Here is a 16,720-nt window from a genome sequence, read left to right on the forward strand (position 1 = left end):
CCTGGACCGTCCTGTCCTTCTGCCCCAACTCAGCAGCAAAGACACCGCCGTGTTAGAACCCAAGTCAGCTCACATCTACTCAGGACCCTCCTCGAGCTCCCAGCTCACCGAGTGTAAATTCTGTCCCCGCCTCTCTGGGTCTCTGCCCGTAACTATCTCGTCTCACCGCAAAGCGACCCCGAAGACCTGTCCACGGGACCCTGTACCACCAGATTCCAGCTCTCTGTTTGCTCCTACCTCCCCCGCCTCTCCAGCTCGCTGACCCCATTCCAGCCACACCGGCCTCCTGGCTGATCCACACACACGGGGCACACTCTGCTGTTCCTGCTGTTCCCTCTGTCTGGCTGGCTCTCCCTCCAGATGTCCCCAGGCCTTACTTCCTCATTCTGTTCACCAGGGAGGCCCCCACCCCCAGGCCACTCAGCCAACAGCACACTGCCGTCCTGTGCTCTCCAGGGGGCTCCAGGAATGCCCTCAAAACCTGCTGACGCCTAGAGCCTCCTCTCCAAACGCCTGTGCCTCCTCCTTCCAGCCCACGGTCCCCCTCCCCCCCAGCTCCCAGGCACAGCCCCCAATTCCTCCCCAAGGCCCCCGTCACCCCCTCAGAGACACACAGACAAGGCCCCAGCACTGGAATTTATTGCCTCCCTGGCAGAGAGGAGGCACTGTGGGGGCCGTGCCGGCCGGCGGGCGAGTCCTGGGGGGGCTGGTGGGGTGCGGGGTGGGGAGTGTTTCTCTGTTGTGGGGTGTGAGGCCCAGATTCGGAGCTGGAATGGTCAGTGGAGGCTCTTTAAGGCTGAGCTTGACACGGGGGGGGGGGGGGGGGGCCTGGGCTGGGCTGGGGGGGTTCGGCCAGTGAGAAACGGATGGTCACTCACCCTTCGGGTCTGTGAGACCCCGGGGGAGGGGAGGGGGCAGGGAGGGGCTGCAGCGTCCTGGAGAAGTTTGACCTGATGGGTCCCTGAGAGCTCAGGGGGACAGGGACACGGGGTGGGTGTGGCCACGTCCCGCAGGTCCAGATGGGGAGGAGGGCCTGGCCACCAGGGCCCCTCCTCCGGCCATCCCACAGGGCCACAAGACTGTAGCGGGCACACTGGGGGCTCAGAGCTCATCGTGGTGTCGCGTGAGGTCCTCGCCGTAGTTGGTGGCCTGGCTGCCCACGAACATGTTCCAGGTACTCAGGATCTCGGCCTTGCTCAACCGCCCATCCTGGAGGGAGGGTCAGAGGTCAGCAGGGATGACAAGGGGCCCTGCCTGTGAGACTCCTCTCTGGACCTCTGTGGCCCCCCCAGGTCTCCGTCCCCCTCTCTCTGGCTCTCCGCTCCTCCCTTCCCGCACCCCTCTCAGTCTGTCTGTTGGGGCCCAACAGGGACCCCGGCAGCCCCAAGGCGGGTCTGGTCAGTTCTGCAGAGCCCCCCCCCCCCACACACACACCTTGTCGGTGTCGCTCTCGTGCAGCAAGTGGTTGGCCTCCACCAGTGGCTGGTCCTGGGCGGGGGGCAGCACCCAGTGGCCGACCTCACTGCCGTCCAGCCGCCCGTCCTTGTTCAGGTCGCGGAAGTCCCGGAACTGCTCGCGCTCGGTCCGCACCCAGGCCGGCTCCTCCTCCCCGGGCTCGGCCGAGTACAGGTCCGCTGGGTCGGGCGACAGGGGCGACGTCAGGCGGTTCGGGGCCGTGACCACTAGGGGCTCCGTCTGGTCCCCGACCGCTCCTGACCAAGGGGCCCCGGGCAGCCCCCTTCGCTTTCCCTGGCCTCGGTCTCCTCCTCTGTTTGAATGGGACTAACGGCAACACCCCATTTACAGGTGACAGTCCTGCTACAGGGAAAGTGACTTGACTGATCGATCCTTTCCTCAACTGGCAATCAGTCTGAGGGATACACACGTGAAATGCTGTTTGCCACCCTTAGAACAGCTCACCCCACTTTCAGGACCTCCCTCAAGGGGCACCGGGGTGGCTCCGTTGGTTGAGCGGCGACTCTTAATTTTGGCTCAGGTCATGATCTCAAGGTTTGCAGGTTCGAGCCCCGCACTGAGCTGCGCACAGAGCTGACTTGGGATTCTCTGTCTCCTCTCTGTCCCTTCTCTGTTTACTCTCTCTCTCCCAAAAAATATATCTAAAAAAATTTTTTTTAATTATTAAAAAAAAAAAAAAAAAAGACTTGGGGCACCTGGGTGGCTCAGTCAGTTAAGCCTCCGACTCTCAGTTTCAGCTCAGGTCATGATCTCAGGGTTCGTGGGTTCAAGCCCCGCATCAGGCTCAGCGCTGACAGCGTGGAGCCTGCTTGGGATTCTCTCTCTCCCTCCCTCTCTGCCCCTCTCCTGGTCACTCTCTCCGTCTCTCTCTCTCAAATAAATAAACTAAAACAATTAAAAAAAAAAAAAAGATTTTCTCTCTCTCTGCTCCTCCCTCGCTTGCACAAGCGTGCGCTCTCTCTCTCTCCAATAAAATAAAATTAAAAAACAAAAACAAAAAAAGAAGCTCCCTCAAGATTGCTGGAGCCTCTCATTTGTTTCATTTGTTTGCAAATGTTTGAAAAACTCTCCCCCCAGGTGCCGGATTCAGGAAAGTAGTCCACAGATGGATTTGGAAGACAATACAACCGGACAAGTCTTTTTACACAAGACCATGACAAATAGTACAGGACGCCTCCCTCCCCTCGGGGACCAGGCAGGGAGCTGTCACAAGGATGTCACCAAAAAAGATGGGAGTAGGCATTGGACCCTCAGTCAGGCTTCTGGAACAGTGAGTGCAGAGAAAGTGAAGAGACTTTTTTCTTTTTTTAATGGTCCTAAGTCCTTGTTTCTTTTTTTTTTTTTAATTTTTTTTTTAACGTTTATTTATTTTTGAGACAGAGAGAGACAGAGCATGAACAGGGGAGGGGCAGAGAGAGAGGGAGACACAGAATCGGAAGCAGGCTCCAGGCTCTGAGCCATCAGCCCAGAGCCCGACACGGGGCTTGAACTCACGGACCGCGAGATCGTGACCTGAGCTGAAGTCGGACGCTTAACCGACTGAGCCACCCAGGCGCCCCTAAGTCCTTGTTTCTTACAGGGAATGATGCCAATGGTAAATGGGAGTTTTGGAGGCATTTTTTTTTTTAATTGTGGGGAAAAAATTAAAACTTCAAGAGATTAAAAATATAAACTTAAAAATGCAAAAATAGGGGCGCCTGGGTGGCGCAGTCGGTTAAGCGTCCGACTTCAGCCAGGTCACGATCTCGCGGTCCGTGAGTTCGAGCCCCGCATCAGGCTCTGGGCTGATGGCTCGGGGCCTGGAGCCTGTTTCCGATTCTGTGTCTCCCTCTCTCTCTGCCCCTCCCCCGTTCATGCTCTGTCTCTCTCTGTCCCAAAAATAAATAAAAAACGTTGAAAAAAAAAAATTTAAAAATGCAAAAATAGGGGTGCCTGGGTGGCTCAGTCGGTAGGCATCCGACTTCGGCTCAGGTCATGATCTCCCGGCTCATGAGTTCGAGCCCTGTGTCGGGCTCTGTGCTGACACTCGGAGCCCGGAACCTGCTTCCGATTCTGCGTCTCCCTCTCTCTGCCCCTCCCCTGCTCACGCTCAGTCTCTTTCTCTCCCCAAAATACATAAACATTAAAAAAAATTTTTTTTAATACAAAAATTGGGGTGCCTGCCTGGCTCAGTTGGTTGAGCAGAGACTCTTGATTTTGGCTCAGGTGATGATCTTATGGTTCGTGGGTTGGAGCTCCGTGTCGGGCTCTGTGCTGACAGTGTGGAGCCTGCTTGGGATTCTCTCTCTCCCTCTCGCTCTCTGCCCCTCCTCTGCTCGTGCTCTCTCTCGCTCTCAAAATAAATAAATATTAAAAAAAAAAAAAAGTTACTCCCTATCCTACCCCCTGGCCCCCTTCAGCCCCTGGCGACCAGTAATCTAATTCCTGTCTGCATGAATTCTCCTATCCTGAACATTTCATATAAATGCAGTCATACGATATCATGGCCCTTTGTGTCTGGTTTGTTTCACTTAGCACAGTGTTTGTGTTGTTTTTTTTTTAAGTTTATTTATTTATTTTGAGAGAGTGCGGGAGCAAGAGCAGGGGAGGGACAGAGAAAGAGACTCCCAAGCAGGCTCCGGGGCTCAAACTCGCAAACTGGGAGATCATGACCCAAGTGGAAATCAAGAGCCTCAAACAGACTGAACCCCCTCCCCCAGGTGCCCCCGTTTTCTTATGAAAGTGTAGCCGCCGCACAACGTCACTTTGGTTTCCTGTACCCCACCGCGACTCAGCGCGCTGTTTCCAAGATTCATACACTTTGTAGCATTGTATTAATCCTTTATCCCTTTTTTTTTTTTAATGTTTTTTATTTATTTTTTTTGGGACAGAGAGAGACAGAGCATGAACGGGCAGGAGAGGGGCAGAGAGAGAGGGAGAGAGAGAGGGAGACACAGAATCGGAAACAGGCTCCAGGCTCCGAGCCATCAGCCCAGAGCCCGACGTGGGGCTCGAACTCACGGACCGCGAGATCGTGACCTGGCTGAAGTCGGACGCTTAACCGACTGCGCCACCCAGGCGCCCCAATCCTTTATCCCTTTTTATGATGCCCCAATAACATTCCGTTGCCTGGATAGACCTTTCGTTTGGGTGTTCATGCGCTGAGGGGAGTTTGGGCTGCCTACAGGTGACTGTACCTGCTGGGTGTTCTATGACCGCCTTTAGAGGCAAGGACACTGAGGACAAGGAACTCATGGGTGGTCACACAGCTGGGGGGGGGGGGCAGGTGGGAAGGAGGCAGGCCGGCTGTGAAGCCCGCACCCTGGAGCACGGCGCACCCCCACCTCTCCCACCCTCCCTGACTCGCCACCTGCCCCCCCTCCCAGCCTGGCTCAGGGCCCGTGACACCCCCTCAGTACTCCTCCTTCCCGTTCTTCCCCATACCATTCAAATTTGTGAAGTTACGGGACCCTGGGGAGTCCGGAACCCCACGGGGAAGAGAAGCAGCCTAGGGGGGTCCGGGTGGGACCCTGGGCTCGGCCGCCTGAACTGACGTCCTGCTTCCCCCTCAGTCAAGTATCTATCCCTCCGGGCCTCAGCTTCCTCATCCGTAATATGGGGGAATCACAGCCTCATAGGGGTTGAGGTGGGCATTAACTGAACTGATGAGGTGCTAACCACTTAGAACAGAGGACAGCATGTGACAGGGTGCCAGCTTTCGTTCTTAGTCAGTGACGATGCTGAAGTTCTTGCTTACTGGGGGAGTGGGGGGGGGAGACTTCTATCCTCATAGATGTAAGAAAAGAAAAGAAAGGAAAAGAAAAGAAAAGAAAAGAAAAGAAAAGAAAAGAAAAGAAAAGAAAAGAAAAGAAAAGAAAAGAAAAGAAAAAAATGAATTATGCTTAAATAAAAAGGTCTTAGGGCGCCTGGATGGTTCAGCTGGTTAAGTGTCTGACTCCGGCTCAGGTCATGAACCCACGGGTCGTGAGTTCGAGCCCCGCACCAGGCTCTGCGCTGACGGCTCGGAGTCTGGAACCTGCTTCAGATACTGTGTCTCCCTCTCTCTCTGCCCCTCCCCCACTTGCACTCTCTCTTTCTCTCTCTCTCCCTCTCAGAAATAAATAAAAAGGTCTTGAGAGGCCTGGCTGGCCCAGTCGGTAGAGCATGTGACTCTTCTTGGGGTCATGAGTTCGAGCCTCATGTTGGGTGTAGAGATTATGAATAAATAAACTTTAAAAAAAAAATGTGTTGGGGCACCTGGGTGGCTCAGTCGGTTCACCATAAGACTCTTGGTTTCGGCTCAGGTAGTGATCAGTTGGTCATGAGATCGAGCCCTGAGTCGGGCTCCGCACTCACGTTGCGGCGTGGAACCTGCTTGGGAGTCTCTGTACGCGCCCCCCAACCGCTGCCCCTCCCCCACTCATGCTCTGTCTCTCTCTCAAAAATAAACATTAAGGGGCGCCTGGGTGGCTCAGTCGGTTAAGCGTCCGACTTCAGCTCAGGTCATGATCTCACAGTTTGTGAGTTCGAGCCCTGCATCGGGCTCTGTACTGACAGTACAGAGCCTGGAGCCTGCTTCGGACTCTGTGGTCTTCCTCTCTCTCTGCCCCTCCCCCATTCATGCTCTGTCTCTCTCTCAAAAATAAATAAACATGAAAAAAAACACTTTATAAAAAAATAATAAACACAAAAAGAATTTTTTTAAAGAAAAAGAAAAATATTTTCAAACTTGAAAAAATATCCATGTTTAACAGCTTTCCCCTCAACTAAATTCTTTGCCCCTCGAGACAGGGGTAGAGGCGGGGCCGAGGGCAAATTTGAGGGTGTCTCAAGACCACCCCCCAAATTCGGAATAACAGGAGACACAGCCTTTGCTGTGCAAATACAAGTTCAAGACAAGCTCCCTGACTTCCCACCCCAACCAATGCAGCCCCTGAGGCCGGATTTTGCAGACTCCAGACCCTCCCAGGAAGGAACCCGGTGTGGGATATTCTCTGCTGTATCCTCAACCGCTACCAGGCAGTAGGTGTTCAATCCACGTTTCCTGGTCCTGGCACACAGTAGGTGCTTGATAAATGCTCTTCTGGTCTGGCTCATAGTAGGTGCTTGAGAAAAATTGGGTAGGCCCAGCAAATATGTGTACTCAATAAATGTTTGCTAGGCCTGACACACGGCGGGGTGATCGATAAATACATGAGGGGCCCAGCACACAGTAGGTGCCTAATAAATGTCTGGTGGCTACATGAACTCAAGCAGTGCCCCTGCCCCCACTTCAGAGGGCCATGGCTCTCCCATGGGTGGTATACACTGGGCTCTTTGGGAGAAGACAAGCGTCCTCAGGGAGGGGATCAGGTTCAACTCACCAATGTACTCCTCCACTTGGACGTAGCCATCTTTGTTCTTGTCCAGATCTTCCAAGGTTTCCTGGGGAGAGAGGCATTGGGTCAGGCTCTGGGGGAGGGATGTGAGGTTCTCTCCGGGAATTCTGGCTCGGCTGTGCGGCCAGGCATCACGGCAGTCTCGGCACGGTCTACCCGGCCGGGGCTTGGGTGGCTTTCTGGGGTGCACAGTGATGCAGGCCCTACCTGCGAGGGGGGGGGGGATGGCCAGGGAACCTGGATGTCTTATAACATACAGAACACACAAGGAGATGTGTCCCGCATCGGTAACACTCTTCTCACCCCCGAAGCAGACACTCTCCAAGGGCAGAAGCCTCTTCCCATTTAGCAGAGCCTAGACCCTGGCTCCCTTTTACGTATAAGCAGGACATGGTGGACCATTGGAACGCACAATACCTCAGCTCCTGGTGTTTTTCTCCACTTTGGGTTTTTTTTTTTAGGTTTTACATTTATTTTTGAGAGAGAGAGAGAGCACAAGCAGAGGAAGGGCAGAGAGACAGAAAGAAAGAGAATCCCAAGCAGGTTCCGCACCATCGGCACAGAGCCCGACGGAGGGCTCGAACCCGGGAACTGTGAGATCATGACCTAAGCAGAAATGAGTCGGACGCTTAACCCACTGAGCCACCCCGCCGCCCCTTTCTCCACTTCTTGAGCAAACAGCTTCTGTTCCCCACTTTTACATTCAAACTCACTCGCTATAGGACAGTGCCGCGTCCGACACCCCACTACGTTTTCTAGCAGACACAGCTCCAACATCTTAGGGTGGCCAGAAAAAATATGGGAGGCTCACTTACATTCAACTTTCAGATGAACAAGCAATAATTCTTTAGCTTAAGTATCTCCCCACACAGTATTTGGAATATACTTACACTATAGGACACAGTTACATTTGAACTTCAGATAGGGGCGCCTGGGTGGCTCAGTCGGTTGAGCGTCTGACTTCGGCTCAGTTCATGATCTCGTGGCCCATGGGTTCGAGGCTCACGCCGAGGTTCTGTGCTGACAGCTCAGAGCCTGGAGCCTGCTTCTGATTCTGTGCCTCCCTCTCTCTCTGCCCCTTCCCTGCTTGTGCTCTGTCTCTCTCTCTCTCTCTCTCTCTCTCAAAAATAAATAAACACTGAAAAAATTTTGAATGTCAGATACTTTTTCAACATAAGTATGTCCCAGATATTGTGTAGGACATACTTACGCTAAAAAACGTATTTGTTGTTTACATTATTTGTCATAAGTTCAAGTACAATTGAATGCCCTTTGTTATTTGCTAAATCTAGTAACTCTACGATACGTATATTGAAATTCCTGTTATTTCTTTTTTTTAATGTTTATTTAATTTTGAGAGAGAGGGGGATGGAGTATGAGTGGGGGAGGGGCAGAGAGAGAGGGAGACACAGAATCCGAAACAGGCTGCAGACTCCGAGCTGTCAGCACAGAGCCTGAATGCGGGGCTCGAACTCGGGACTGGTGAGAGAACGACCTGAGCCAAAGTCGGAGGCCCAACCGACTGGGCCACCCAGGTGCCCCTCCTGTTATATCTTATAAGTGACTTTTCTCTGTGTTCCCTTGATATAGTACAGTTGGGGCTAATAGCAATGTTTTGAAATCCCACGTGTGGGGAGGTTACACTTGACATCCGTGAATGTGAAAGATTAAGAGTGGAATTTAGACAGAGGCTTGGCAAACTTTTTCCATAAAGGGCCAGATAGGAACTATTCCTGGCTTTGTGTGCCGGGTAGTCTCTGTTGACCCGACTCAACTCTGGAGCTGTAGCACACGAAGTGTATGGGCCTAGCCGTGTTACAATAAAACTTTATTTACAAAAACAAGCTGTGGGCTGGATTCAGCCGCAGGTTACATAGTTTGCTGCCCCCTGGTGGGGACCACGGATTCAACTGCTGGGGTTCAAATCCAGGCTGTGCCACTTTCTAGCCTGGGTGATCTCAGGCAAGTCTCACCTCTCTGTGCCTGCGGGTCCTTGTCTGTAAAATGAAGGTGACTGCCCACCCCCACAGGGTTGCCGTGACAATTCAATCAAGGTGATGCTTAGGTAAAGGTGTTACGACGGTGCCCCTGGCACACAGGACATGGCGATCAGGGTCTGTTAAGTATTCTCAACTCAGGGGCCACCTGGGTGCCTCAGTCAGTTAAGCGTCCGACTCTTGGTTTCCACTCAGGTCATGATCTCACGATTTGTGAGATCGAGCCCCGCACTGGGTTCTGCACTGACAGCGCAGAGCCTGCTTGGGATTCTCTCTCTCTCCCCACCCTCCCCTCTGCTCTCTGCCTCAATAAATAAATACACGTTAAAAAAATAATCTCAATTTAGGAGACTAAAGAGGTGTTACAACATTATCTACTAGTGAGTTCCAGAAGGCTGGGTTAACATCTCTCCTCTCTGGATCCTTTTTTTTTTTTTTTTTTGAGAGAGAGAAAGAGAGAAAGAGAGAAAGAGAGAAAGAGAGAAAGAACATGAGTGGGGCAGAGAAACAGAATCCCAAGCAGGCTCTGTGTCATCAGTGCAGAGACTGACACAGGACTCGATCTCACGAACCAGGAGATCGAGACCTGAGCTGAAACCAGGAATCAGACGCTTAACCGACTGAGCCACCCAGGTGCCCCTCTCCTCTCTGGATCTTTGTCATCTCCAGAGTGGGCTGGGCATCAAGCCAATAAAATGCCCTAGAAATATCTAAAGCCACTGCAAGCACACATCCCAGTGGGTCCAGTGATTCCCTCCAGAAGTTTTATCCCGTAGCTATACTGACGTGTGTGTGTAAAGGGACGTAATGAGCATCTCCCACGGGTCAATTTTGCAGTTTGGCATGTACTAACTCATCTAGTCCCTGTAACCAGCCTTCATGTATGTATATTATCAGTACCACCATTTTATAGATGAGGAAAGGTCTAGAGAGGTTAAATAACTTGCCCAAGATCACACAGCCAGAAAGCTGCAGGGCTGGGATTTGAACCCAGGCCTTCTGGCCTCAGAGCCCTCGGTCCTAACAGGCTTGCCACAGACCCTCAAAACAGCTCTGAAAATGGAAACACAAGACAGGGGTTAGCCGTGGGGACGGGATGGGGAGTAGGGTCGAGGATGACTTTTTTTTTTTTTTTTTTTTTTGCATCTTTTGGGCATTTAAACACATCAGTAAGTTAGCTATTTTAGAAATACACATAATTATATTTGAAAACTAATTTGTGAGGGGTGCCTGGGTGGCTCAGTCTGTTAAGCATCCGACTTCAGCTCGGATCATGGTCTCATAGTTCGTGAGTTCGAGCCCTGCCTCGGGTTCTGTACTGTCAGCACGGAGCCTCCTTCAGATTCTCTGTCCTCCATTTTCTCTGCCCCTCCCCAGCTCATGTGCACATGATTGTCTCTCTCAAAAATAAACAAACACTAAAAATAAATACATAAAGGGGTGCCTGGGTGGCTCAGCTGGTTAAGCTCTGACTTCAGCTCAGGTCACGATCTCACGTGGGTTCGAGCCCCACATTGGGCTCTGTGATGACAGCTCAGAGCCTGGAGCCTGCTTTGGATTCCGTGTCTTCCTCTTTCTCTGCCCCTCCTCTGCTCACGTTCTGTCTCTCTCTCAAAAATAAATAAACATTTTAAATAAATAAATAAATAAGGGGCGCCTGGGTGGCTCAGTCGGTTGAGCGTCCGACTTCGGCTCAGGTCATGATCTCCCGGCTTGTGGGTTCGAGCCCCATGTTGGGCTCTGTGCTGACGGCTCAGAGCCTGGAGCCGGCTTCGGATTCTGGGTCTCCCTCTCTCTCTGCCCCTCCCCTGCTCGCGCTCTGGCTCTCTCTCAAAAATAAATAAACATCAACAACAAAAAAATTAAAGTCTATTAAAGTCTAAAGAAACATATCCTTCCACTATAACATGGAGAGGGGATTGGTGAAAAATTACAAATAGGAAGTCCATGTATGGGGGTGTGGTCAGGTTGGGGTTTTACTGGAGTTTGGCCACAACTGGGGCTCCCAGAGGCATTTCTGGGGAATGTTTTCTTTCTTTTTTTTTTTAATGTTTATTTCTTTTTGAGACACACACACACACACACACACACACACACACACACACTACGGCGGGGGAGGGGCAAAGAGAGGGCAAAGAGACACAGAAGCCAAAGCAGGCTCCAGGTTCCTGTGAGCACAATGCGAGGCTCGAACTCATGAACCGTGAGATCATGACCTGAGCCGAAGTCGAACACTTAACTGACTGAGCCACCCAGGTGCCCCAGTCTGTCTGGGGGATGTGTTTTCTTTTAAAAAAAAAAAAAAAAAAAAAAAAAGTAGTTTTATTTATTTTGAGAGAGACAAAGATGGTGCGAGTGGGGAAGCGGCAGAGAGAGAGGAAAAGAGAGAGGGAGAGAGAGGGAGGGAGAGGGAGAGGGAGAGAGGGAGAGGGAGAGAGAGAGAGAGAGAGAGAGGGAGAGAGAGAGAGAGAGAGAGGGAGAGAGAGAGAGAGGGAGAGGGAGAGAGAGAGAGAGAGAGAGAGAGAGAGAGAGAGAGAATCCCAAGCAGGCTCTGCACTGCCTGTGCAGAGCTCGATATGGGGCTCGAACTCATGAAACCGTGAGATCATGACCTGAGCAGAAACCGAGAGTCAGGCGCTTAACGGAGCCACCCAGACGCCCCTGGGGGATTCTTCTGATGGCAGGCTGGGGGCCCAGACCCCAAATGTGACCACAGGAAGGGGAAGGCAGAGCCAGGAGAGATTGGACACTGGGAGGTCAGGAGTCGGGCAAGGGAGAAGTTGCCCTCCATTGATCTGTTTGTAGCCTGGGTTCCCTGGGGAAGGTGCTGGACGACCAGGTGACGGGCACTGTTAGGCTGGCCCTGACGTCAAAAGCCTGGGTCTAGGGTGGGGGAGAGGAGAAGATGGGAAGTGGGGAGCAGGCTCCTCGGGCCCTCACTCACAGCAATCACGATGTCCCGCATGTGAGGGAATTCCTCGGGGTGCAAGAAGGCAGTCAGCTCCTCACGAGTGGCCATTGAGTCGCCGTCCTGGTCCGCCACCCGGAAACGCCGCTCATCACGGGCCATCATCTTCTTGTAGGTTTCGGCGTCCTCTACATCATGAAACTCTTCACCTGGGGAAGGGGGATATCTCGGTCAGGTGTGCTTTAATGGAGGGAATACGAGGCTGGTTGAGGGAAAAGCCAAAGGGATCCAACTAAGTGGAGTCAGGGCAGGACTACCTCACAGAACCCATAAAAATTAATAGACATTCATTATGTGTATATAGTATCTACCTTGCAGTGAGAGCTTATTATATGCTCTTTACCTACAAAATTGCATTTAATTCTCACACCCACCCACACACACACACAAGTAAAAGGAATTCTTTCATTTATTCTCACTTTATGAGGGAGAAAATAGATTCCCACAGAGAGGAAATAAGTGGCCCAAAGTCATAGGGCCAGGAATGATGAACTCTGAGTGGACACTGGCCCTTGGGCCCCAAGGTCACCCTCTGGTGAAGTAGGTTATACTGACTCAGGCTACAGGACAGAGAGGAGAGGAAGGGCATTTTCAACAAAGGGAACAGTATGAGCAGAATGTGGAGATTTGAAGAGCGTGATGAGTTCAGGGAAACTGAGGGAGATCCACATGGCTGGCCAGAAAATGCAGAAAAAGAAAGCCAGAGCGTTGAGCCAGGCTGGACTGAGTTGCTGGGAATCTCCTTTGGAGGCTCTGGGAAGCCATGAAAGGCTGTGAGCAGGGGAAGGTCAGGGTCAGCCCTGGGTGTGGAAAGCCCCTCTGGGATTTGCATGAGGGACAGGCTGGAGGAGGAGTGTGGAGTGAGGGTCCAGGAGGGAGAGAACATTAGCTGTGAGGGTCACAGGGCTGGGGCATGGCGACAGACAGGAACATTTACCATGTCCCCAGACAGCCAGGGGACAGGGTGAGTGGATTTGGGGTTCTCAGGATGAGAGGTCGGAGATCAGTGGTCAGGATGACAGAGTATGACAGGTAGATGTCCCTGGTCAAGGATCCCCCAGTCGCGGGGTTATGGACGTCGCGGATGCCGGAGCGAGAAGCCAGAGATCAGAGACGGGGAGTCTCAGGGTGATGGGGTACTAGAAGTGGGTAGACCCTGCTCAAGGGTCAGAGATCAAAGATTAGGGATTCTGTTTAATAAGCTAAAGGTTCTCAGGATGAGGCTATCAAAAAAAGTCAGGGTCACGATGTGTGTGGGGAGCGGGAGTCGGGGTCTCGCCGCGTACCGGGCTCGTAGTGGCCATAGGTGGCGTTGCGCAGTTCCTCCCAACCCACACGCCCGTCGCGGTCCGTGTCGTACGTGTTCCAGGCCGCGCTCACCGAGTCCCGTATGTGCCGCTGCTGCGTGTGCGCGATCCAAGCGCGGAGCTCGGCCAGCGACACCCAGCCGTCCCCATCCCCTGCGCGGTCCATGCGGTCCACTATGCGCCTGCGAGTCCGGGCGGGGAACACGTCAGTCCCGGACTCCGCCCCCCCCGGAGTCCCGCCTCCACCCAGGCTCCGCCCCTGGAGCAGAGCCACGCCCCCACTCGAGACACACCCTCAGAGAGCGGTGATAGCGCGGTCCCAGAGCCGCCAGCACAGCCAGGGGAGGCACGTGTCAACCCCAGGGCCGCGCCCAGCGCGGGGCTCCGCCCCCTCAATCCAGGCTCGGCTCCCAGAGGCTCTCACGCCCTTTCCGAGGCGCCGCGGTCACCCACAAGCCCGGGCTGGGGGAAGGACCTACGACAATCCAGGGTCACACCCTCCACTCCAACTCTGCCCCTAGACCCTCACTGGCTCCATCTGTTTGTCCGAGTCGGGGTGGGGTGAGGGACCGAGGCGCCACACCGCGCCCCTCGCCCGCATGGCCCCTGTCCCAAGACTCTCTCTGAACTCTGATGGCCACGGCCACACTCACCCCTGACCTGTCGCCGTTTTAGGCCCTGCGGGTCTTCGGGCCATCCCTTCCAACCCGCCCCCTGCCCCGCCCGCCTGGCTGCACCGGCCCATTGCGGGTGCCTCTCCCTACAGCGCCGCCCTGGGCTGCGTCCCGCGCCTCTTCCCTACCTCTCCCTGACTGTATCAGGCATTGGCCTAAGACACTCGCCCGCAACCCCGCCGGCTTGGCCTCCGTCACTCCCTTCCCGTGCTCCGGCCGGACCACGTGCACCTTGCGGTCTCATATGAAGCCCCTGGAGGCCCTTCCTCACACACCTTCTCTCGGGCCGCTCCAGTCGGATCCCAGGCCCCCGCCACCGGTTTGGGTCCTTGCCCAACCGCTCACAGAGCCCACAGGGAGCGCTCCCCCTGGGTCGCTGTCCTTTAGCCCCGCAACCCAGCCCCTAGGGTTGACTCCCAGATGGGGATGCCCAGGTCGCCGCCCCCTCCCGCTCTGGGCTGTCTCTGCTCTGATCGGTCTGGAGCTGGAGTCCCCAGGACTCACACCCTCCCTCACTGAGGTTCAGGCTGTTGTTCAGTCTAGGTGCAAATTCTGCCACCCCCTCTTGCTGTCTGTGTGACCGTGGGCAAGTCACTTAAAAAAAAAAAAAAAAAACACGAACAAACTCTCTGTGCCTCGGTTTACCCCTGTAAAATGAGGGATAAACACTAGAACCTACCCTACAGCCTGATTGTGGGGATTGCCTAAGTTAACCTTTGTAAAGCACTTAGAAAGGTTCCAGGTACTGTAGCAAGGGCTATTCCAAATGCGTTAGCCTATCGCTGCCTTGCCTCCTCCAACCCTCCTTCACCCAACCCCATCCAAGCACAATCTCCCAGCCAGCAGACCCAGTCACCGCCACTGTCTCCACCCTGGTCTCGTCACCATCGTCTCTTGTCTCCCATGTAGACTACTCTAGTTGATTCCTCACTGGCTCCCTGCTTCTTGCCCCCTACAGCCTGTTCCCCCAAAGGTAACCAGAAGGATTCTGTTGAAACTTAAGTCAGCTCAGGTCCTTCCTCTGCCCAGAGCCCCCCCTTGGCTGTCATCTCATCCAGAGAAAAGCTGGAATCTTCACTGTGGCCTGAAAGGCCCTGGGCTCTTTGTTCTCTCTCTGCCGTGACCTCCCACCTTCTCCTCTGCGGTAGCCTCACTGTTGCTCAAATATCAAGCCTGCTCCTGCCTCAGGGCCTTTGCATTTACAGTTCCCTCTGCCTGGAATGCTATTCCCCCACATACTCACATGGCTCAAATATTACCTTCTCACTGAGGCCTCCCCTGACCTCCCTGTTTAAAAATACAACCCCGAATCCTCCCTTCCATCTCTCTCCTACCCCAGACGGGCTCGGCTTTCCTCTGGGCTGAGCTGGTCGAATTCCTTGGCCACTTCCCGTCCCAGGAAAGCTTCATGGTCGTACTGGAAGTTTCCGTGGGCGTCATCATGAGGGGCCTCGCTCAGGGGGGCTGCCTGGTGCACCCTCCCCTGGCCGTGAGGGCCTGCGTCAGGGGATGGCTTGCCCTGGACCCCACGCCTGAGCAGCAGCAGTAGCAGCAGAAGTGATGGACGCCACATCATCAGTCCCTAGGGAGTGGTGGAGGCTAGGAGTCAGGGGTCACAGGAAAAAGGATAGAGACAGGGCAGAAGAATGTCGGGCCGGCGGGGTGGGGGTGGGGGTGGGGGGAGTGCGGTGCGTGGAGAGAGCGAAGACAAGACAGATGATAGCAAGCCGCAAAGTTTAGGGCTCAACAAGGGCCGGGGATGGGCAAAAGGGGGGCGGGGTTCTCCGAGGTAGGGACTGACTCTTCTGAGGGAGTCCCAGACTGGTCCCAGAGCCGTTAGTGGGGGTTTCAAGCGGGAGACGTGGCGTACTTCCCACGCCAAGTATGGGATGGGGTCGTGGCCAGAGAGAAATCATGCAGGCTCTCAGGCGTCCTTTGCAGCCTGGACTCGATTCCTCGACCCGAGCGAACCCGAACCGCCCTCCCTGGGCAGGCCACCCGCTCTCGCCTCCCTTTACCAGACAATCCAGCTTCGCTTCCCCCTACACGTTCCGCTCGGCGTTCTCCGTAAAGATGCCCCATTTGGCGGCTCTCCAGCCAGGCCCCGCCTCCAGCAGCTCAGAGGCCCGCCCTCCGACCAATGAGCGCTCACGAAGACCCCGCAAGGGGCGGGGCCCGTGAACTCCGCGGACGCCCCACGCCACGTCCACAGAGAAGAGTGGGGGCCCCCGAGGTTCCGCCCACCCCTTCCCAGGGCCGGCGAGGTGGGCGGCCCCTGGAGAGACACGAGGCGGGAGGACTACAGCTCCCGGCAGGCCTCGCAGCGACCTGCCCGACCACCCCCAGCTCTTTGATTTCGGGAGCCTCTTGGGAGATTTGCTTTTTCTTTTGGAGGGGGGGAGATGTATTTTTTTAAGTTTTGTTTTGTTTTAAGTAGGCTCCATGCCCAGTATGGGACCCGAGCTCACCACGAAGATCAAGAGTCACATGCTTCATAGACTGAGCCACCCAGACACCCCATGTTTGTTTCTTTGTTTATGTATGTATGTATGTATGTATGTATGTATGTATGTATGTATGTATGTGTGTATGTAATCTCAACACCCAAGGTGGGGCCCAAACTCACCACCCGGAATTCGAGTCTCATGCTCTTCCAGCTGAGCCAGCCAGGCACCCCAAGAGATGTATTTTTATCTTTCCCTTTGTCAGCATGGTTTTAGAAAGAAGGGAACCGAGGGGCCAGAGGCATCCATTTCTCTCAAAGAGGAAACAATGTTTCTCTTCCGCTCCACCGAGGAGTCAGGTCAGACTCCAGCCAAGAATTCCTCAAAATGCCTGGTACAGTGTAGGCATTCAGTATCTGTGAAGCTTATGAATGAAAAAGACATGACTCGGTGTAAAATTGGTATATTTCACGGGGGCAACATGTTAGCATGGAGAG

At 53.9% G+C, this 16,720-nt stretch overlaps 1 protein-coding gene across 3 annotated transcripts; it reads right to left on the reverse strand.

The window, feature by feature from the left end:
• Nucleotides 1–621: 621 nt before the first annotated feature.
• Nucleotides 622–16,693, reverse strand: RCN3 (reticulocalbin 3). Of its 3 annotated transcripts, none has more exons than XM_058706349.1 (7): nucleotides 16,406–16,693; nucleotides 15,114–15,361; nucleotides 13,085–13,287; nucleotides 11,775–11,947; nucleotides 6,819–6,879; nucleotides 1,435–1,634; nucleotides 622–1,209 (listed from the first exon to the last, which is right to left on the reverse strand). In XM_058706349.1, the coding sequence occupies exons 1-7, from the start codon at nucleotides 16,424–16,426 to the stop codon at nucleotides 1,102–1,104; spliced, it is 1,014 nt and encodes a 337-aa protein (XP_058562332.1). In that variant the 5' UTR covers nucleotides 16,427–16,693; the 3' UTR covers nucleotides 622–1,101. The 3 variants fall into 3 exon arrangements, with proteins under 3 accessions (XP_058562332.1, XP_058562333.1, XP_058562334.1); XM_058706350.1 differs by lacking the exon at nucleotides 16,406–16,693 and adding an exon at nucleotides 15,798–15,909; XM_058706351.1 differs by lacking the exon at nucleotides 16,406–16,693 and adding an exon at nucleotides 15,581–15,781.
• Between the last annotated feature and the right edge of the window lie 27 nt (nucleotides 16,694–16,720).

The sequence above is a fragment of the Neofelis nebulosa genome, chromosome 17, assembly GCF_028018385.1.
Source record: "Neofelis nebulosa isolate mNeoNeb1 chromosome 17, mNeoNeb1.pri, whole genome shotgun sequence".
In the NCBI taxonomy this organism is placed as follows: Eukaryota; Metazoa; Chordata; class Mammalia; order Carnivora; family Felidae; genus Neofelis; species Neofelis nebulosa.